Source organism: Venturia canescens, chromosome 5, assembly GCF_019457755.1.
Source record: "Venturia canescens isolate UGA chromosome 5, ASM1945775v1, whole genome shotgun sequence".
Taxonomy (NCBI): domain Eukaryota; kingdom Metazoa; phylum Arthropoda; class Insecta; order Hymenoptera; family Ichneumonidae; genus Venturia; species Venturia canescens.
Window position 1 is genome coordinate 3,087,114 of NC_057425.1, and position 20,283 is coordinate 3,107,396.

At 45.0% G+C, this 20,283-nt stretch overlaps 1 protein-coding gene and 2 non-coding genes across 4 annotated transcripts in view; all 3 read left to right on the top strand.

Annotated features, from left to right (window-relative positions):
* Window positions 1-2,373: 2,373 nt before the first annotated feature.
* mbo (Nuclear pore complex protein Nup88) overlaps window positions 2,374-20,283 on the top strand; it is a 65,807-nt gene continuing 47,897 nt past the window's right edge. Inside the window, exons 1-4 of one of the 2 annotated variants that reach the window (XM_043420665.1) lie at window positions 2,374-2,396; window positions 2,472-2,961; window positions 3,473-3,705; window positions 5,627-6,059. In XM_043420665.1, the coding sequence (XP_043276600.1) occupies window positions 5,850-6,059 (210 nt within the window). In that variant the 5' untranslated portion in view covers window positions 2,374-2,396; window positions 2,472-2,961; window positions 3,473-3,705; window positions 5,627-5,849. Of the gene's footprint in view, window positions 2,397-2,471; window positions 2,962-3,472; window positions 3,706-5,626; window positions 6,060-20,283 lie in introns of those variants that run through there. The other variant, XM_043420666.1, reaches the window with a different exon arrangement.
* Window positions 4,859-4,932, top strand: TRNAN-GUU (transfer RNA asparagine (anticodon GUU)). The gene has a single exon. It is a non-coding gene; the product is annotated as a tRNA-Asn (tRNA).
* TRNAT-AGU (transfer RNA threonine (anticodon AGU)) lies at window positions 5,397-5,470 on the top strand. Its single transcript has one exon. It is a non-coding gene; the product is annotated as a tRNA-Thr (tRNA).

Consider the following 20,283-nt stretch of genomic DNA (forward strand, 5'->3'; position numbering starts at 1 on the left):
GATATGGAATCGCGATACTTGCGGTGCACGCGATCTCTCTTACAGAATTTATTAAAAGACGTGTTCGAATAAACGGATTAATCGTGATAGAAAATCGTGATAGACGATGGAAAATCTGATTTAAATAATCTGCTTATTTTTCAGGGGGCGCAGACTCAAACGAATGAAATAAATATCCGGCCAGTCGTAACCACGTCGATTTGACGTCTTTCACAGTTTTCAGTTTTCCAACTATTTTTCAGTGATCAAACGATAAAACGCTGTGAGTGATCACGCTACCTCGAACGACAGGCATGATTCGAGCCTCGTTTCAGTGCCCACCCTCGAGCCTCGCATCGAAATAACCACATTAATAAACTCAAATGGCCCATCAATCTTTCATTAGCATGCACGATACTCGTGTGAATAAAAATATCCTTCTTTTACTGTTAAAATATCATTTTTTAATACACTCGTTCGAATCGTTTCGTTCTCGTATTGGAATCATTGAAGATACGTTATCTTTTCACCACATCGGGGGGCAGAGGTGCTTCCAGCTCCGTTGCGAATGAACTTGGAACGCTTCAAATCCATCTTTTCCTAGTTTTTATTATTTATTATTTTTTAATTCATCGTTCAAAGAGTTTTTCAATCAATTGAAAAATAGGGTATTACACCTTTTTTCGAATAATGTTTTAAAATAATCCTGAGATCGTAATAAACCAGTAGAATTTTTATTTCAATTTTACAAGACCGAAAACTGTATTTAAAACTATTTTTTATTTATGACTTTCAATTTTTGTACAGAAACGCTAGCCGCCACGTTGTTTAGTAAACAATACAATTGCGAAAGACCAAGTAATAAGATTTGTGAAAATAATGAGTTATAGTGGAATATGATTGGTGTCTCGTGCCTCAATGCAATAATACAAGTGTAAAAATGCCACAAAAATTTTGTATTCATCGCCACCATAAGCATATTTATCATTGGTAGATTTGTACTTTCTGCTTTCACAAAAATCGTTTTCCATAATGCGATTTTAATCAAATGAATGATAAAGTCCACAAACGTGCATAATAACTTGTAAAATTTCAAAATAACACAGAGCGCACAATGAGAATCTATATTGTTTACTATCGGAGTGACGTCACGTTGGAATCCAATATGCCGGATGGCGTTTTAGACATTTAAAAAGCAGATGAAAAAAGACGATTTTTAAAATTAAATTATAAAATTAACATTGCATTTTTATGAATAAATATTGACGTTTCTCGTTTACTTTTTACCAAATCTATCATAATCATGCATTTTTATATATTTTTTTACATGCTCTAAAATACCCTATTCTTCTATATAAGCAGAATTTCAAGGAACATATACGAAAAATGGGTTTCAACAAAAAACGCCATTCGACGAACGATTTATTTCGGCATAAATCCGTTTTGGAAGGTTTTTATTAATTTTCGAATAAAGAGTCGTAGGAAATGGCAATCCTTCGAGTAAGAAAGGGCACAAAATCGTGGGGCTTTATTTACCGCATAAATTTACCAATTTATATATATAATTATTTTATTTTATAACTATAATTTATTTTATAGATATAACTAAACAGTTATAACACCGCTCGTGTGTTTTCCAGAAAAATGACAGTTTTATTACAGCCCTCGGTCTCGTTTTAGCCCCCCCCCCCCCCCCTCCCACCCTCCCTCGCCCCGACAATGCATTCGTTCGAACGGCACTTTTTTGTTATCTTGATATTTTTACGAAGGGTATTTTCCAACGTCGTGGGTGTTCTTTTCGTTTCATTTAAATGAAGAACGGAGCAACGTGGTTTGCTGAACAAGAGAATAAGGGAGGAAAGTATTCGTGTACGAGACACGAGACACTTGTATATACGCTTATGTATATATATCAAGTAACTTTTATGTACCGTATATACGTGTATGAGAAATAGAATGAGAGGGGCGGGGGGGGGGGGGGCTGCGGAGGGATGAGCTCGGAGCTTTCTAGATTCGTTCCCAACGTAGAGGCGGATAGAACCACATTTTCATTAAGGCTCCTGATTTATCGGCATAGTTAGCCCCGCCGACCTGTTCCTTCCTCTCCTCTCCCCCACCTTCTCAAGCAAGACGCGGAGCTTTTCATCCCTGTACACCTACGCACCCTTCAGCCCTTGAAAAGCTTGTCTGTCTTCCCCCCTTGGCTCTCCCGTGCTGACCTGCCACGTGCAAGAATAATCTTTGTCACCGGGATACCAAACTCGAAGCACTTGCGGGACGAGCTAATAACGATTTACATCAATTTTTTAACCTGAAAAACGAACTCCGTGAGTTTGGCAACAAATAATTTCATTTCTTTTATTATTTTTTAGTTCGAGGAGGTGAAAAATCGGCCGGGATCGTCCAAGCGAAAGCAGGTAATCGTAGTTCCATAAAAGAAGTCATTTTTTGTATAAATTTGAATGGTGAGTTTGATCGAAAGAATTTTTCAGTCAAAAACGAAGTATTTGGGCTTTCCGAATTGAATACTCGACCCCAAGTCCCTTCGATGCCCGCTTCAACTTCGAGAATATCCACATAATTGATAAGGGACGAGAGAAGGAGCCAAAAGCTTTATATTCGAGAAGACGGTTTCCAGCTTGACCAACGGCCTAACCCAAACAGTTATGGATGAGCTTTTCAGCGATAGCTGAACATCACATTTCACCCTAAACTCGTCTATGGTGGATCCACGTACGAGCTATCCAATCTATCAGCCTTCGCGGTCGTGCAGACTCCATTTATAAACGCAGCAGCACGCGAGAAGAACCGCTTCGGATGCTGCGGCTGTTTTGTGCAGTGCCGAGCTAAAAGCAGACGCGGGGGAAGAGATTTCACGAAGAAACGATGCCTCCCTTCTTCGAACAACATTTCTCCACGACCGAAGACGAATCGACGACATACCGTTTCAGTCAGCATCGAAAGAGCTCTGCACACATCAATGTAGAAATCTCATCGCTACACGATACATCTTCTTGAAAATTTTGCATACCTTCCCCAGCCAACTACCGACCTAAAATTCCTTGTACTCGTATCCCACTGCAATCAACCCTAGAAATTCATTTTTTTTCTCCTATGAAAGTTTGAAGCTCCGGTTGCATGTTTTTTTTTCTATTCCCAGTTTTATCGATATTTGCTTGATTTTTTGAATATTCGGTATGAATTGAGAACTTTTGAATTCCTTGGCTTTGCGGCAGTCAGAATTAATGGGGAATGTGGATTCGAATTGACCGATTAGCAGATTTTTTTTACGATTCTTCATACTTATTGGTATTCCGCTGACTTATTAATGTGTTCGTTATTCTGCTCATAACTGGGGGAATTGGAGTCACGAACAATGAATAATTGCACGATCCCGTGCAGGCGAATGCGACACTATAATTTCGCTGATTAACATAGAAAAAGGCACGATGGATGAATATAAATATCTGAAATTGATCATTTCTGCTTTCAGGAATAGAGTGAATTATTAGGAGCACTGGGAATTGGCAGTTAATTAGAAAGATTATACGTGCATGGAGCGACGTTCCTAAATCGTGGAAGGGAAGCTGCAGATGTGGGAAGATTGGATTCACTGTCGAGGGCTCTGGATTTTTTTCTCCCTTGTACTCTATTCCGAATGAGCAAAATATTTTTGTAATAGCGAAAGCAGGCAATTGCTCTCGCAGATTTTATGAAAACTTGCAAGTAAGTAAATGATGATAAATTTTTATGTTAAACTTTTGTAAAATTCATTTTAACGATTCTTGTAACGTCGAGACTCATTTTATTATGAAAAAACGATGTCGGGCGGGCAGTTACACGTCTGAGCTGCTCCCGGTACATTATTATTTCGGGGTGTTTAGAGCCGCCATCTTTTTGTACAAGGGTTCGGCAAAGATATACATTGCTAGAGGAAGTTTATTAGGGCCGAAGAGAATTTCTAGGAAAACCGATAAATTTCATCGCGAGTGTCTCTTACTTGTAATTAAAGGAGCAATTTAAAGCGACCGTTAATGTCAGCATTCCTAAACCGTTTCGCCTTTGGAAGCTCCGCGTTATTTCAGTATCGTAATACGCGTACGTGTCGATGGCTCAACGCCAAAAAAAAATCGTTCATGAAACTATGAACGCACTTTGAACATTTTTTTCCCTCTGAAATTCGCCATAAACTTTTATTCGGATCAGCACGACAATTCTGATGAACGCAATTGCTTGTGGTCGGCTTCTGATAAAAATCACTGCAAATTTGTAGTCAATAAAAATGTCGATGGAATATTTCTAATTATTTTAGTAACAATCAATGAATTTATCGAGTTTATCATGTCAAGGTGAACGCAAATTTTTTTCACGAAGTCCTTTTAGATTTTTGTCCTTTGAATTGAAACTTGCAACTCATTAAATCGTTTATTTTCATTTTTTTTCAGCATCTCAATCATTGGTGGCTGCTCTAAATAAAAAATTTTGATGAAACTCTAATTTTTTTCGTTTTTCGAATTAAAAATTTTTTGAATAATTAAAAGCTCCATGGTGGCGCGAGATCGGCGAATGTGATTCGTTCGAAGTAAGCTCCGCGGACAATGGACACGAGACATCGCGTTGAATGCATCAATATTTGAATCTAACTGCGCTCACGTTTTCAGAATCTCCTGAAATTCCTCGCAGCACGCTTTTTCCTTGCCAAGATTAAAATCACATGGAAATTTACTCGATAACGCTCCTAAATATCTGAATTATTAGAGGAAAAAAATGTGAATGCTTTTTCGATGAGTGAGAAAAAAATTGCTTAAAGAATTCGAGTTGAATATTGGGATTGGGCAAAGAAGTCTATGAAGTGTGACGAACTTGCATTAGTAAGAAAGCCTCCGTGGCGCAATTGGCTAGCGCGTTCGGCTGTTAACCGAAAGGTTGGTGGTTCGAGCCCACCCGGGGGCGTTTATTTTTTTCATTCTCAAACTGGCTTTCACGAGTCTGCTTATTATTGCCGGCTTTCACGAACGACCTCGGTAGACAGATTTCTCAACAAGTCGAGTCACCGGTTTAACGAAGCGATAAGAGTGTTTGGCGGCTTTGAAAACAAATAAAAAATCGGAGTTGAAACGAAAGATTCAATTTTCCAAACGCACCTTGCCAGTTCGATCGTTTCAGAGCAGCTGTCAATTTTTTTTGCTGATCCGATTGTTACGTCAGAATATATTTAAATGTTGATATAAAATTCTCAACCCTTTGCGTCAGAACCTTCCACGAAAACGCAAAAATACTCCAACTTCAAAGCGACTTCAATTTTTATAATTTTCGTTACATTCCGGTGTCTTGGAGTAACATAATGAAAAAATAAGACAATTGAATTCAGCAAAGAAATGGAACAATAATGAGAATTTTTTAAATGCAAGCACGAAGGCGCCGTGGCTTAGTTGGTTAAAGCGCCTGTCTAGTAAACAGGAGATCGAGGGTTCGAATCCCTCCGGAGCCTAGGGTTGAAGCCTCGCTGTAAGCGAATGATCAATTCCATTTATTTTTTCCTTCTATTTTTATGATTTTTTCGACCAACTTGCCATGTGCCTATTACTTACGATCCGATTGGTAAACTTTTCCCAGAGTGAAGTAATTTGTATTTTCTTTATTGCAGAACAATCGATACAGTCGGGGAATATCGATGTCAGAAGTATCGACGAACGCCGCCGGGTGATTTGAGCGCCACGACGTTGGCAGCCCTGGACGGACGCTCAGCTGAGCCGTCCCGTGGCGCGCTTCGTTGTTGTTTCGCACGTTTCCCTCGCAGCGTGGATTCTCATTTACGAGCGCGTTGAATAGTCGTTGCACGTAAAAGCAAAGAACATTCTGAGTGAACAATGAACTCGTGCACCGATCCGCTACACCTAAACGAGCATAAATTGTTCAAACATCTGAAGGATGGACTGCCAAAAAGTGCCAAAGAAACTCGCAACATTCTCGAAATACGCGATGACGTTCTCTACGTTTGGAACGCCGACGAGTGCTGTGTTCTCACACTCAACATCGCCGCAGCATGCAGCAAACCCGGCGAATCGATTCCGTATCAAGTAAGCACTGACACATTTTTACAATTGAATCAAAATTTCCCGGTTTCGAGAACAATCGCTTTCCACGATTCTCGTACTTTTGAGCTCTCGTCCTCAATTTAAATAACATTTTGACATAATTCTCGACGCTGTTGTTTTTTTGCCCGCCATACTCGAGCGAGTGCGTAACCTCGTGACTCGAGATGCTCCACACGTTCGATCGCCCAACGCATGCGCGCGCGTCGAAATTTATCCAACCACGCAGAAGTCACGGAATTTTGCGTCATTTTCATTATTCTGACTTTTTCAAAGTTCAATATTTTTCAAAATTATTACACAGGTCGACGTCGCCTGAAATATGAATTCCGGGATGTTTATTTTTTCTCATCGAATTGATAAACAAAATAAACAATTTCGCTACTTTTATATTTTGAATTTCCACTGTTTCACTGGAATAAAAACAGTGAATTCGTGTTACTGAATTTTCACAAACATCACAGCACGTTAATGTTGATAATTTTTTTTTCAGCGATATTTAATTAAATAATCGAAAGGATTGGAAGTTTTTATGTCTCAAAATAGCACAAAGTTTTCGAAAACGATTCGAAATTGACTAAAAAACGACAATTTCGTAATATAGGCGCAGCGCTCGAGACAAAGTCACGTAGACGAGGGAGCGCCGCCAAATTCGAAAACTTGCTACGACAATTGAGCTTGTGCTTGCCCCATAGAGAATAGAGAAGTGTGAAAATCGAAAAACTTTAAAACAAAGTTCAAAAAATCGTCATAATTCTAGTTTTATACACTGGTACGATGAAACTCTGACAAAAGAACGACTCGCGTCGATAATAAAAATATATCATATCTTTTGAAGCAGGGTCGCATTAAGCGTTTGATTGGAAGGCTGGTAGTGGTAAAGCGTGGATGAAATGTGGATCGAATAGCAGGTAAATGAGTGCGGGCGCATATGGCTAAATGAATTTAGGACAATGTGCCCGTTCTCGTTAGCCAGAATAAAAGAAATGCCGGAAGTCGGAGATTCCTGACCGACGCCGGGAATACTCGTCGGGTCGCTTGAATTCCGATGAAATTCAGAGTACGTAAAATTGACTTGGCGTTGTATACGCGCAGCGGCGTCTCCTCCCCCGGATCTTTCGGAGTAAAACTCACACTCTCTGCGGGACGAAAATATACGTAGGTGGCTGGTAAGTGCAGGCGAGGAAGCCGCACTTGGAAAATGATTACGCGGTAAATGAAAGGGATGCTGGAGGGAGGGGCGTATAAAGGGTGTGTAGAGGAGGATCACACGATAGGAGAGAGAGTGGAATTCAGAGGACCGCGGCGAGGACGGGTCAGAACGTTTCATTCGCGCCGGTGCTTTTATTTCATTTCAATGGCAATGCTCGCGTGGGATCAGCGAGTACATTAATGCCTCGACGCCCTTGCACTCACCCCGCGATCTCGGATGCCCCAACCCCTTTTATGCTTCCCGAAAAGAGCGGTAACGGGATAATTTATAGGAAATGGGTTGTTCGACGCTCCGGAGTAATTTAATTAAAATAAATGTCCGCGTGGCCTCTCTCCCTCTCCGCGCCTAGACTCGGGCCAGCAGGAGGACTCTCACACCCTCCACACTCCCTCGTGCTAGTTGCAACTCGGACGAATAAAATGCAAATTCAGACCCTTCCTGACAATCCTTTACATATTTCTACACATTTTCATTCCATTTTATAGATATGCGCATGGATATTCCCTCGAGTGTAAGGCTACACTCGGATGAACGATGCAGACTCGTGCACAAATCCATTTGCGTTGAGGTGGCTCCGCAACAATCTTTACTCGCCCTGCTCCCTAGCCTCAAAGTGCACCAAGATACCGGAGAAAACGCGCAAGTGCAGAGGGACTTTGGTACCATTCGAGGACAGATTTATATCAAATTACCAGGCTCCCACGTCAGTGGGAACGAATTCGGTCACTCATTTACCGAAAAAGTTGAGTCGAACGGCCGGAGTATCCAGGATCTTGGCTTCGAATCCCCGAGGATTATACCTCGGAGAGTGATGCCCCTGAATGGATGTACTCGACTCGCTACGACGAACGACTTACTTACTCACAGGCTCCTTCTCTTTTGGACTTGATAATACGACTTCCGGCAAGGGCGTTAATACGCCTACAGAGACGTAGAGAAAAGCCCGGCGGGTGTGAGGAGCGGTGGTTCCCCGGTGCAACTGAAATATCAGTCGTAAATAATAAAAGTTAGCTTCGCGATTCCTCTTGGTGAGAGCACAGGCGAGAGAAGCCTCTTTCCCTCGCTGGTACTCACCGCCCCGTGGACTTTAAACCGGAAGATAGGTGTCGCCGAGCACCCCGGCGCGGGGAGGGCTGGCTTCGGGAGAGATGGCCTCGCGCGCTCCGAACTCTCGGTGTGCTGCGGAACGATAGGGGCATCGGGGAGGGGTGCACAAGGGAGCACAGGAGACAAAGACGCGCCATTGTCAACCGCGACTACGCCATCGGAACTCGCCATCCGCCGCGGGAAACTTTGAATCATTTTTATTGCATAGAGTTATCTTTGTTACCAGCGGAACGAACGTCTAAACGCGTCCTCTCGTTCTCCTTCTCATTCTCTTCTCTTCCCGAAGCCCGAAAGCCTCCTCCCCTTATATCTCACTATAGAACGACCCGCCACCATCCAACTCGGCTACCCTTTTTCGAATGGCCACCGGCTTTGCCAACCCTCCTCCCACCTGCCCTCTTTCTTCTTCCCCTTTTTATCTCTCTGTCTTTTTACTTTCTATATCTTTTCTCACCCAAGAGATACGAGATAATACCAACGCGAAAACGTTCACACCCCTTTGACTACCCCCAAATGGAATAACTTCTTTAATTTGCAAATTTACCGCGCTCATCCCCCCCCCCCCGACCACCGCACTAACATGACGCCCAAGAAAGAACGACCTCAGCGCTCCCTTGTCTACTCACCAATTCACCCGGTTATCCCACTCCTCCCAACCTTAGCCCACTCGCGTTCAACTCTGCCTCTTTCTCTCCTTACTACTGAAAAATAACACTTTAGATTACTTCTTTAGCAACATTCCTCAGCCAACTAATCAGAATTCTGCGAAAATGTCTCCGTAAATATTGGTCATTTGGAACCGTACGGTTGATTGAGAATGATAAATGTTTACGGCGATCAATCAAATTTCTGATACCGACGCCCGCGTTACTTTAATCCATCGATGCAGAATCACAAAAAACATTTGTGACGATCGACGTTGCACCCCCCGAATCTCGATATTTCATGCCCACTCTTTTTATTGATAGTTTGCTGGTTACCAAATTTTGGGGTTGAAAATGAACAATAAGGGTGAAGAAGGCGTGAGCTCGGTGTTCTCTTCGCTGCAGGACTTTTGCCCTGGTGCGGGGCGAATGAAAGGACGATATAAAAAAGTGCGACACGCTTGCGAAAGCCCATAAAAATTCCAACGACGTGAAATCGTGCTCAATAACCCGCATCCCGAAAAATGTCTGTGGGATCCTTACATTTATCTCCTTTTCTAACACTCGGACGAATTCCCATTCAACACTTCTCGCCATTCGCAGATAAATGTGTGAATAAAAAATTCTATTATATGGAAATTCGACTATTGAGATTTGACCACGAAATTCTTAGCCACAGAATCCCGTGAATTTGTTCCCGAGAAAAGAGGCCAACAATTTTATTTTTCCACTCTTCTTTTTTAAAAGATGAAAGACCAGGCCACGAGTTTAGAGAAGAAAATTTCTTTGGAATGGATTTCATCCCAATAGTGGCCTTCCCCGTGTGCACGTATAAACTCGAGATGAAGGCAATCTACTCCGCTGACCCGACCCCTTAACGAATAGCGAGAGAATAGTTTGTTCCAGTTGTCCAGCCGAAGGGTGCGCCTTATCTAAATTAAACCGCGTGCTCTCGCTCTCTTTCCCTTACGCAACGTCACGCGGAATCTTTTTAGTCCGCTCGAGTGGTAAAAAAGCGGCGAGGGTGGGAGCTGAAACGAAGGAGCAGGGAGTCGTGGGAGGGTCAGCGTCGCGAACGAAATAGAAAATTCCTCGCGGATATAGTCCGTGAGATTCCTGCAGGGACTTTATACCGACACCGGGATATGAGCTCCGTGATAACATCGGGTAATGAGCCGCCTTCCACCGCCGAAGCTTCTTCCACGACGATAATTAAAAACTATTTTTTTCCTCGTGTCTCTGACGTTTCTAACTAATCGCGCTTCCCGTATGCACAAAGATTGATGGTGATCAAATTTGTAGCAAAAAAAACTCACACACCGAGGTCCAGGAAGCAACGGGAGGCGAGAAACGTAAGCGGGAAATTTGGGGAAAATTTGAATGATCGATTCTTGGCCTCGCTTCCACGAATGCTGATGGATCCTTCGTGCGAGATTTGAGCAAGCTCAGAAAGCCAGAATCCAAATTTTTTATAACTGCCCAAATGAAAGTATTATTTCGTCAGTGACAAGAGCATTTGTCTCGCCCCCTTTCATGTTTCGGAAGAAATCTAATGATCAGAAAGTTTGCGAAGACGATAATTGTTCATTTATGGCACGTACAATGATTGTAGAACAAGAATAAGAGATATAAGATTATGGGAATAGTCGTTTTGCTCGAGAGAATGGACGATACTCTCCTCTATCTCGCGAACGCACAAGTACCTTAAATTCTCGTACACTCGGTGAATATGCGAAGGGCGAGGGAGAGAGGAAGGTACGACGACTCACATTGTCTATTGTCAAACTTGCCCGTTAAAATACACGAAACGCCTTCCTCTGGCACCCTCGAAGAAACAAACCTTACCCCGTAGATCTCAGGTTGTACACCGGCAGGCCAAAGGCAATAATTTTCCAGTAATCGCCGTGACCAAATCTTAGTAGAGTCGAGAAATTTGTAAGGGCTGCGCTTGTTCCTCCGCATTATATTATTTCATATATACGTATATAATGTTTATTGCGCTGCGTTCCGCGTACCGCCAATTGTCTTGTGTTTTATGCCTGCCAGCAGAACTCTACTTAGCATTATTATAGACTTTAACGACTAGGGCTGATCCCAATTGTTCTTCCTACTTGCTCACAAAATCGCTCACGATAACTGTTTGTACCTTCTGTTTTTAAATTTTACGCACTCCGAACAATAATCTGAGGCCATGAATGGAAAAAAAAACATTGTCAATCGATCTCGATTGATTCGTTTTCATCGTTTTAATCTTTCAAAGAAACTCGAATTTTTTGGGATTGTCGTGATAGAACGTTGGTCGTTGGACGAATGAGCAAAAACTGCTGATTCGTTAATTAAGCAATGTCCGATGCACCTGGTTCTTGATTAATCGAATTTGATTGCTCGTACGACTCGGAGTGAGCAAGATCTCGGAGAGCTTCGCAATGCATTTATTTAGAGTAGCAGTGAGGTTACTTTTCTTACGAGCATATCATATTTTATCAAGAAGAAGTTCTCTTCCGGTGGTGTTGGATACAAGGGGATGGCTGGCTGACTGGCTTGCCACAGGGAAGTGGATGATGGGTCTCTTTCCACGAGGTTGGTACAAGGAGCTCCGGACAAAACTAGAAGAGCTACTGGGAGAGGTTGAAGCCAGTGGGAGAAGAAGCATTGTCAGCTCGAGGGTGGGCTTCCTTCGCGCCTGGGAGCTAATGCATTTCCTTTACAGTTTTAATGGGCATTCATAACTAAGTTTAATAACGCACCGGTAGGAGGGCAAAAGTCGTCGTGGTTGCATATCTAATAATTCCTTGAAGTATCCTCCCAGCGCGAGGGCACTCTTCCCGAGAAGAAAAGCACGCTTTCTCATCAGGAAGTGTGCTCCCGGCACGCCGGGGGTTCTCCAACGGCATTCACGTGCATATCGAGCTAACCTTTATGTTCAACTTGACAGTGGTACGTCGTTTCGCGAAGCGATGCGAGGCTGAGGAGGCACAAACATCTCGATACTCGACGATCGAATTAGTTGCAGTTCTTTTGGATCGGAGGACCAATAACGATCGGCTGTAACCAGGAAGAGGAATGCTAACGAGAAGCTTGAAGATTCGTTCACCCTGCAATTGGTTCGAATTTATCAGGTGCTGAGAGTTGAATCTCATCGAAATCATCCAAGTTCCCGAGCTTGAGCCTCGGCTTTGTCACGGTCCTCGAGGTGCTCGCAGCTCGGTGCATTATCATGGTAATTCGTTAGAAACAAACATAACGAACGTAGGCGATGGCGGCTGCTGGAGGAACAAGACAAGAGATGGTCTCAGCCGAAGAGGGAAGCTTCGCGAGGCACATCCGGATGAAAGTGCGTTCAGGACTGTGGGATCGTGGCGAATGAGCGGGAGAGGAAGAGCGAGGGAACCCGACGAAACGAAAGGCTTGAGACGCCGCGTACTAGCATGACGCTTCTGCCAGGGGGCGAGTTAAAGGCGCAAGATCTACAGTGTTTTGGACAGTGTCCATTGTCTCGAGGAATATTTATCGGTTAAGAAGCGTCGCTCCTTCTTGGCGAGTGGCTCATCCCCGGCTCTTGGCCCAACTAAGAAGAGATCCTTGGACCAAGACGCGCCCGGGCTTATGGCGTAACGCGGGATTTATATCGTCTCAGAAGCGAGCGCAACGTGCAAGCCACCCGCCACCAGGATGGGGGTGAGGCGCGAGAGCCATCCTATTATGTACACGCGATGCTTCGCCGAGACATGCTGCCCCTCCGCTCGACCCCTTTCTCTCCACCTTCCGGAAACTACTCGCTTATATATTCAACAACTTCTCATAACTACTTCTTCGGGGCTCCAAAGAGTTGCTTAATTCAATTGCGTCTTCTTGGAAGACGCGGCTCCCGAGGCGAGAAACCGCCCGGGCAAACCTTATCAGGATGCTTGATGTCCAAATGCGGAAAAATTGAGACACGATTCCGCTCGTTGACGCAGCGCTTTCCGGCAGTTCGATCTCGGCCGTCGAACTTTGAGCCCGAGCCTGCGAGACTCTCCGCGTTTCTACTTCAGTCTGCTCTCGCTCCTCGGGCCGGAGCTCGACATCGGGGAACGAGGAACTAGCTTATCGCTGGAAATAAACCTTTCCCGATGTTTTCCATCAGGGAACGCTGCTTCTGGGGTAAAAAACGAGCGAAGGAAAGTGGCGATAAACGAAAAGAATTGCAGAGCGAGTCGAGCCGAAGGAAAGTATCTCTGACTCTCGGAGGGGGGGAGGTGTGCGGAAGATTCGGCAAGGTTTACGGCACGGTGAGATAATGCGCAATCATTTCGAAATGGAAATTAAAATCGGATGATGAATCCTAACGATGCCGTTTATTATTTTAATTTTCCGCGATGCTGCCGGCCGCGCTCTTCCCCGCGGTATATTACTTCGGCTCCGGATACGATTTTCTCAGCGGTCTTTCGCCCGGGTGAAAGAGAGGATAGCGGTATACATTAAGTTGGGCGTTGATCTCGAAGCTTTTCGCTGGGCTGTACACCGAAGCCGGTAACTCGAGTTCGAGACACTAAATTACGTTCCTATTAGCCGTATAATTACAAGATGGTCCCAGTAATTTCCGTTTATTCCGAGTTTGCCTTTGGCTCGAACGGCTCCTCGCGCTTTTTTCTTCCCCCCTTTCCGTCTCGGCCGCGCTCACCTTTTGCTGCGTTTAACCTCACCCCGAGTCCGCAGCACCGCACACTTTTTTCCTCACTCCTCCGGGCATTACATCATCAGCATCGCGATCCGCGCCCGGCTTCTTCTCCCACATTTATCCCGATGCGAAACACGCGTGATAATAAAAAAAGAAATACGATGAGAACATGGTTAAACGAGCCAATGATAATCGTCTCAAGGCACACGAAGATTATTTTCCTACGCGTACCTACCTGCTTTTATCTTCTTGCGTTAAACGCACAAACGCGGTTTGCGCCGGCCGTACAATCGAGGCAGGCAGCAAACGCGAATGCGACGCGGGTAGATACACGTACTACGGAGCTTATACGAATTTATATATTTCCCAGCAACGAGAATCGCCCGAGCGAGACGCCTAAAGTCCCTTGCACTTTGTGCTTCTTCATTTTATTTGAAGCTCCTTTTTCTTTTTACTTTTTAACCCGCGCTCGCACCCTCCACCACCTACGCATCCTTCACAGAGCTCACTGATAGCTCTCGAGAGCTCTCCTCTCGATCTCTCGCTTTTTTCCAGTCCTCAGGCACTTTATTATAATGTAACTGTTACGTTTTTATGCCCCTGCTCGTAACGCGAGGGATCGTTGAGAAACGACGTACGATACACATCGTACGTGGGCACATACATATTTCCCTATCCGAGGATGAGTCTTCGTGTATGCATTTGTGCTTTTAATGGGCGCCTCACTACAAAACGCTCTATCTCATCTGGCCTCAGCCCGCGCGTATCGAGTCCGAGTCGTATATCTCAGTGATTTCTGCGCGCGTGGAAAAGCAGCTTTTCTTTTACGACATCGTGTGTGCATTTCTCTCTGCCTCTCTCTCTCTCTCTCTCGTGCATTGTAAAACTCGTAGCTTTTTTCGTTGCCGCGCGGAGAGAATTAGAAATCTCTGACTCTTATAAAACGACGCAGCCCTTCGGTATTCCGGGTGGCGATATCGCTCGGACGCTCGGTGCCTCGGGGAATCCGTTATGGCCGACGGACCATAGCCCAGGTCGCCGTTTTTCATACTTTCCGTTTTTCATACTTTTATCGCGAGTGCTCCTTGATATTGGGATCCGACATGTGCGGAGCTTTTTTAACAGGAGCACTCAAGCTTCATGGGCTCGGAATCAATCTATTCTGGTAGAAACGAAGATTCTGCGATGCTGCGAACGCACCGCTGCCCTGTTCCGGAGCTCCGACCTGCGGAGGAGACTCCAGCGACTGGTGAAACTGATTATTTCATCGGAGCGAATGTAGCTAATGAAAAAATTCGGTAATCTCAGAAACGCCATTAACGAATGGGGAAAAGATGATCACGCACTCACTTTATTAGCTAACAGCCTCGAGGCTAAACACCGACAAAGAATGAAATCGTGGAACACATTCGTTGGATTAGAATTTTGTGGCAAAAGAACTTGTGATTCTGCGGGGGTAAAAAAAGTGGCTTTTTTCGTCGAGTATTAGCGAAAAAAGACTTTTATGCCAACGAATCTTTTACGAGTAAAACTCTCGAGCCAGAATTTCGCGCAGGTATACCGGACACACAGAGAAACTGGAGAGAACGAGAGAGCGAAGGGCACGGGGAATTAAGCCGTTGGAGCCGCAACGACGTTAATTAGATAGGTGAGTATTATTTTTATCCGCAGAGTCGGGCATAATTAAAGCCTCTCGAGTAGATAAATATATCAGAGACCGAGAGGTAAGCACCGCGAGGGGCTCGGCTACCTTGAGCTTTTCCTGTTTGCTTCCCTTATGCTGTTATGTGTTGCTTGGTACATATCCACCGAGAATTCTCCATAAGCACACTCCGCTGCTGCTCTTTTCTCTGCCTAGAGCCGTCCCTTCGTCTAGTGTATTAGCCTTCGCCGAGTGACTCCTAACTCGAACGAATATCAGTTATTGGCCACCTGTCGAGTCGAAAAACCACTTTTCTCCTCACTTTCTTCGGTCTTGGTGATTCTCTGACTCTATATTTTGATTATTTCATTGAAACAGTGGAAAAGGCCACCGGGTCGTTGCTGAATCTTCGCTGTCCCCGATCCTTCAAAGGAATTCCAAAACTGCTCCGTGAATGGATGGTCCCACTGACGATGGCTTCCCGAAGAATCCTCGTCTTTGGCTGCGCCTCTTTCCGTTCATTCGAATGTTCGAATGGAGTCGCTGCAAGGGTGCCGCAATGCGGCCAATAATTGTGCGAGTTACACGAACTGCGATACTTGATGCTCTCGTTTGCTTTTCTCGCGGAAAAAGCAGCTCGCAGGAGCCGCAGCGAATTCTTGCATCCACCGCGCGGATGCTCGACTCGTCGCGGCACCTTATAAAAGAAAACGCGGAAGATACTCAAAAAAGGGAAAGATAGAAAAAGAAAAAGGCCGTTAGCGAAACCGCCGCTTCGTTTTTCGAGTTAATTTGAATTTCGTAATTACCCGAGCCTCTCCCGCTGCATATCCGCTCCGAGTACTTCGCCAAACTCTCTCACTCGCTTTATGCTTAGTGTATACTTAGGAATTCGAATAGGTATGTACGGGAAAAAAAACTACTTGGCCAAGATACCCCCCGTCGCCGCCGCCGCTCTTTCTCTCTTTTTATGTACGCCACTTTTTTATTTGACTTAATTTACCTTCTCGTTGAGCACGCACTCGCGAACCCGTTGCTTTTCACTCGCCAGCAAAAAGGAATGTGCGCCCTTATGAGAAAAATAATAAAATCGACTATGAGACATGCGAGAATGCGGCGAACTCGCGGATTCGCTGCGCTTGGGAAAACTGAGTCGAGCCACTGGTGCAAGTGGATTTACTTAGCCTCGTCATTGATTTTCGTCAACGCTCTTTCATAAAACAAGAAAGACTTTTGATCTCTAATTCAGAGTTACCCAACGCTTGAGACTATCCGACGACTTTGCGCGTCATAATCCCTCGAAATGTATCGCCTCGTCCCCGCCAATTCGACTGAGAATAAAGTCCCATGACTTCCATGAGAGATGACGACAATAATTTGAGGAGGAAGATTAAAAAGCGAGAAAGAAAAACATCGAAATGCCGAGGCGTAAAATTTAATTCTCAAATGCTTTCGCAATCTCTTTTATTTCAACGCTCGGTAGGCGCACTTTTTCAATTCGTCTCATGAAATTTAACATCTTCATCAAGATTTAAGGTCGCGACACGGTATATACAGCGCGGCGATCTATCCCCCGTCAGCGTGTACTCGAGGGGCTTTTATCGGGAAGCGAATGCAGAGGAGAGAAAAGACTGTATACAGGAGGGAGAGAGAGAGAGAGAAAAAGTGCGCACGAACGGTGCGGCGGTGAGTGGTGCTAGCACAGTATGTATATTTGTGCCAAAGTTTTCAACGGGAGTGTCGTAATTACCGAGTATTTTTCACGTCTCGCCCACTACCCGAAACTCCCTCACCCGAAGGGCTGATTGATACTTTGTATTCAGCTCGAGGGCATCGCTTCTCGCTCCCGTTTGCGCTTTTTTCTCAGCGTCATCCCCCGAAGAAAAAAAATGGAGGGTGCGCTAACTCGGGGAAAGACACGCTTCGGAAGCTTAAGACGTTCCCCGAGATGTGAAAATGAGGCGCGAGTGCTCGTCGGACGAATCGAGACGTTTTTGACAATAAAATCAAGTCATTCGAAACTTGTCACCGCTCGTTCTAATTCTATGTTGTCAATTAATTGAACCGGAATATCTTCCAAGTACGAAATATGTCAAGATCCATCTTTTAGATCACCGATCGAAACCTGACGTCTCTGAAAGCTCGATTGCTACGAGATTTGTTCGTGCAATTTCGTCACGACTGAGCACTATTGTTTTCGTGAACGAAGTGTCTCAAATAAAGTAACTGGAAAATAAGATTCACGCTGTTTTTTGAACTCGATAAAATTCTCCGGCAGCATCATCGTATCGCGCGTTGCGACGTCGGAGCAATTTTTTTCCCTCAGTAAACGGGATCGTTGTCGAGGATATTAAAGAGCTATCACAGAGATGCTTAGGCACAGAGATGCTTAGGCACTCTGATTAAACTAAAAGAGAGGTCGTAGTGTGAAGAACGAAGAAGATGGAGAGAGAGAGAGAGAGGAAAGTGTGTGTGTGTGTGTGTGTGTGTGTGTGTGTGTGTGTGTGTGTGTGTGTGTGTGTGTGTGTGTGTGTGTGTGTGTGTGTGTGTGTGTGTGTGTGTGTGTGTGTGTGTGTGTGTGTGTGTGTGTGTGTGTGTGTGTGTGTGTGTGTGTGTGTGTGTGTGTGTGTGTGTGTGTGTGTGTGTGTGTGTGTGTGTGTGTGTGTGTGTGTGTGTGTGTGTGTGTGTGTGTGTGTGTGTGTGTGTGTGTGTGTGTGTGTGTGTGTGTGTGTGTGTGTGTGTGTGTGTGTGTGTGTGTGTGTGTGTGTGTGTGTGTGTGTGTGTGTGTGTGTGTGTGTGTGTGTGTGTGTGTGTGTGTGTGTGTGTGTGTGTGTGTGTGTGTGTGTGTGTGTGTGTGTGTGTGTGTGTGTGTGTGTGTGTGTGTGTGTGTGTGTGTGTGTGTGTGTGTGTGTGTGTGTGTGTGTGTGTGTGTGTGTGTGTGTGTGTGTGTGTGTGTGTGTGTGTGTGTGTGTGTGTGTGTGTGTGTGTGTGTGTGTGTGTGTGTGTGTGTGTGTGTGTGTGTGTGTGTGTGTGTGTGTGTGTGTGTGTGTGTGTGTGTGTGTGTGTGTGTGTGTGTGTGTGTGTGTGTGTGTGTGTGTGTGTGTGTGTGTGTGTGTGTGTGTGTGTGTGTGTGTGTGTGTGTGTGTGTGTGTGTGTAAATTGTAGGAGCGTGTCACGAGAGATTCGGATGGGGGGTGAGACACGGTTGGTGTATCCAACGAGGCGAGAGAGAAAGACCCTTATAAACTGGAGCCCCATTTCACTCAAGGTTCATCTTTAATTTCTGCTCGTTTTTTTTCGACTCGAGGCTCTTTTTTTGCCCTCTTTCCCGTATTTCCTTGACACTTCTTTAAATTCTTGGAGGCTTCTCCGCCCCTCCTGTAGCAGCAAGCAACGATTCGGTCGCTTCTCATTCCTCCCGTTTTTCACTCGAGTTGCGCGATCTCTTCTTCCATTGGTCCCTTATTCGTATTTTTTTTGACCTCGCACCTCGTCCGGGAGAGATTCTCTCTCGGTAGCCAAAGTGGTAGGTACTGCTCGCTCATTTCTCCGGTTGTCTCACGGCGATTAACCAGAGCTGGAACGTCCCATGCTCGGCACCCTCTTGCCACCTCCTCGTCCTCCTCTCCTTCTCTTTCTCTCCTTTTTCAGTCTTTTCTTTCGTTCGAAGCCTCTTGAGGAGCGAAGGAGAGCCTCATCCCGGCTTCTCTATTCCGGCCAAGTTCCTTCAGCTTCTTTCGCTGCCCTCTCGCTGCTAGTCACATCCTTAATATCGTCTTTTTAAGATTTTTTTAAGCCCCATTAGGGAAACTATATTGCCACTCGCCGACGCTCAGCTCCCGCTCCTTCTTGCTTTCGCTCCTTTATTCTCACCCCGACTTTACACGTCCTCTCTGTTCATTCAGCACGGGACGTGAGCAGGGGCAGGGGCCAAGCAAGTCGGTGAGCGAGTCGAGAACTCGCGCTCTCTTCTTTCCCTCCAGCCAGCCAGCCAGCCAGCTTAGTACGAACATCCAAAAAGCATACGCTCCCAACTCCTCATCTCTCCTTTTCCACTACTTCCCTCACTCGCGAATTGCGCAAATAAATTTTCTTTATTTTTACAACCGAACCGTGCTCCACGAGAATGAGAATGACTGGCCTGCTCTCTCCCAGCGAACTTGTCACCCTCGGCCAATCGTCTCACCGGTTTCTCTCGCTCGCTTATCATTACCGCATTTTATTCCTTACTGTCGGCACGACTTTGTACTTCGCTCAATGACCTTTCGAGCCGAGCAACATTACGCGACCTGAGATCCTCAGGATTTTACGATCATCCGAATGCCGATCCGAGCTCCCGTAATGCCCCGGCGACTATGCCAATCGACGTAACTTTTTTCATAACTAAAAAATTCATGGCTAATGCCGAAGAAAACGTTGCTCGTACATTTATAACGAAAAATTATGAGAGTTTGTCGCTCGAATGTCTCTCGATACAATTTCAGCTCACGTAACAACTCGATTTTTATTTTAACAGCTCACTTTACAGCTCCGGAAACTCTCTCCGTTCGACCGTCCCCGGCGAGTCGTCCAAAAATCTAGAAGATTACCCGACGTGTCATAACTCATAACTGACGGAAATGGGATCGGAGTGTTATCGAAGCATCGCCCCCTCGTGGGTAGTTTGTCGCCTAAAGGCCGCTCTCCGTAGACTCGAAGCATCATTTTCGACGTCGCTGATAGATTTATTCGCATTTTGAGAATTCGATATCGTCGATTTGTTGGAAAATGTTGTCGGAGACAACAGATTCTGATTTTCAAATGAGATTACACTCGGATGCGACCCTCTTGGCGTTCGACGAAAAAGCTCTCGGGGAACCTGCGGAGCAGCGAGGGCGCGATTGAGAATTCTTTCGAATCCAGTGGGGAATATGAGAAAGGACACTCACGAAATTGATCCCGCA